Consider the following 1,974-nt stretch of genomic DNA (forward strand, 5'->3'; position numbering starts at 1 on the left):
GCAGTGCATAGTGGGCAATCCTGCCATCCGTTGCCTGTGCTTTTAATCCCCTACTAAGGGCCTCAGATGTAAGGATGAAAAGGATAGGGGACAGGGGATCACCTTGCTTAATCCCACGTGAGGCCTGAAAGAAACCCCTGGACCTGCCATTCACTAGCACAGAAAACCAACTCTGAGAGAGGTTATTCAAAACTAGCAAAATAAACCGATAACCAAAACCAAACTTCTGGAGCAGGCGCCATAGGAAGCACCACGACACTCTGTCGAAAGCCTTCATCATGTCCAATTTGAAAATGCAATTATGCTCGTGGGCTTTCTTATCAATGGACGCCACCATTTCCTGGGCCAGGAGTACATTTTCAGCTATATCACGGCCTGGATAGAACGCAGATTGCTCCGGGGATATAATGCTTTGGAGGATAGGGCGCAACCTATTAGCCAACACTTTCGTAAAAACTTTGTTGACGAAAGTGCACAGGCTAATGGGTCAAAAATCCGCAAAGGTAGTTGGATTTGGCTTCTTTGGGAGCAGAACAATTAGCGTACTAGCAATGCCCTTCGGGATCATGGTCCCAGCCAAAAGTCCCTGGCCGCTGCCAAGACATCAGGGGCCACAGTATCCCAGCAATGTCGGAAGAAAATACCAGTGTAACCATCTGCACCCAGGGCACTATCCTTGTCGAGGTTGAAAACAACCCCCTTTAGCTCTTCTAGTGTTATCTCCCATAGAAAGTCCGCATTCTGGTCCTCGGATACAATTTCCGGTATGTAGGCTAGCAATTCATCTACATCGCTGACGTCCTCAGCAGTCAAGAGACGCTGGAAGAAGTTGACCGCCTCTTGTGCAATCTGCTCCTCAGCCTCAGCCCATGCCCCCTCTCATTTTTAATGCAGTGTATAGTCAGTTTTGAGTGCTTCTCCTGAACAGAGGCATGAAAGAACCGTGTGTTGCAATCACCATTCTTCAGCCACCGTAAGCGCGCCTTTTGGCGCCAGTAATCCTCTTCAACACGTAGGCTGTGCAATAGGAGAGCTTGCGCACGGTGGAGTTCAGCCCTAGTCTCAGCCGTAGGGTTGGCTTCATACAGGACTTCCTTTTGCTGAACCTCGATCTCGTGTTGCTGAGCAGTTTGGAAGATATCTCCAAAGTGTTATTTGCTTCAAAGGCGCAAGCACACCTTTAGTCGCTTGAGTTTGAACGCTAAACGGTACATGCCATATCCGTCTGCAGACAAGGCCCAGTTGCTCTGGACCACATATCAGAAGTCAGGGTCCGAGATCCAAAAAGCTTGAAACTTGAAGGACTTCAGGACGCTTGAACTAGCAGGCTGCAGGGTCACCAGGAGCGGGGAGTGGTCCGAAGTGGCTCGATTGAGATGTTGGACAGAAGTATTGGGCAAGAAACTGAGCCACTGGTGATTCGCTAATACCCTATCCAGTCGTTTCCAGACTCTAGCACCTGCTCTAATACCCGACCACGTGTAGGGACTGTCGGAGTAAGGAACCTCCTGGAGGTGGTAGTCAGAAATTGCCGTATTAAAGTCAGAAATTGCCCCAAGATCTTGGGCTGCCCTTCCGGCATATTCCGCCAGTGTGCTGATAACATTGAAATACCCACCTACTAACCACGGCCTTGTGACCGATCCAGTGATAGAGCTCAATTCGGACCTTAGGGAGTGCCTGTCGACCCTAGTGCACTTGGCATATATAAATGACATATTGACAGTTTCTATCCAAGAATCAAATCCCACCATAACGTGAAGCATTTGGTCCGAATTATGCAAGACATTAAAATAAAAACCAGCACGCCAAAACATCCAGACCTTATTTGATGAGTTAAGTAAGCAAAGTTCAAAAGACAACTTCACATGCAAAACCTCTATGTTAGACGCTGTGACGACCCCACTTCCCCCTAAGGCGAACCAAAGGGTTCGGCGGCCGCCTGCCCAGCTCTCGCCGGGACTCACTACAAAA

At 48.8% G+C, this 1,974-nt stretch overlaps 1 protein-coding gene across 1 annotated transcript; it reads right to left on the minus strand.

Annotated features, from left to right (window-relative positions):
* Positions 1-564: 564 nt before the first annotated feature.
* Positions 565-1,754, minus strand: LOC140011349 (uncharacterized). Its single transcript, XM_072060142.1, has 3 exons — positions 1,341-1,754; positions 1,179-1,247; positions 565-876 (listed from the first exon to the last, which is right to left on the minus strand). The coding sequence occupies exons 1-3, from the start codon at positions 1,752-1,754 to the stop codon at positions 565-567; spliced, it is 795 nt and encodes a 264-aa protein (XP_071916243.1).
* Positions 1,755-1,974: the final 220 nt, after the last annotated feature.

The sequence above is a fragment of the Coffea arabica genome, chromosome 7e (genome assembly GCF_036785885.1).
Source record: "Coffea arabica cultivar ET-39 chromosome 7e, Coffea Arabica ET-39 HiFi, whole genome shotgun sequence".
Lineage (NCBI taxonomy): Eukaryota > Viridiplantae > Streptophyta > Magnoliopsida > Gentianales > Rubiaceae > Coffea > Coffea arabica.

Bases quoted from the DNA above. Each gene is read 5' to 3' on its own strand.
- LOC140011349 (XM_072060142.1), bottom strand. From the start codon at position 1,754: ATGGTGGGATTTGATTCTTGGATAGAAACTGTCAATATGTCATTTATA. The intron at 1,248-1,340 runs GTGACCCTGCAG...TATGTGGTCCAG, and splicing joins CGGACCACTCCCCGCTCCTG to AGCAACTGGGCCTTGTCTGC. The intron at 877-1,178 runs GTGTGCTTGCGC...TAAAAATGAGAG, and splicing joins TCAAACTCAAGCGACTAAAG to GGGGCATGGGCTGAGGCTGA.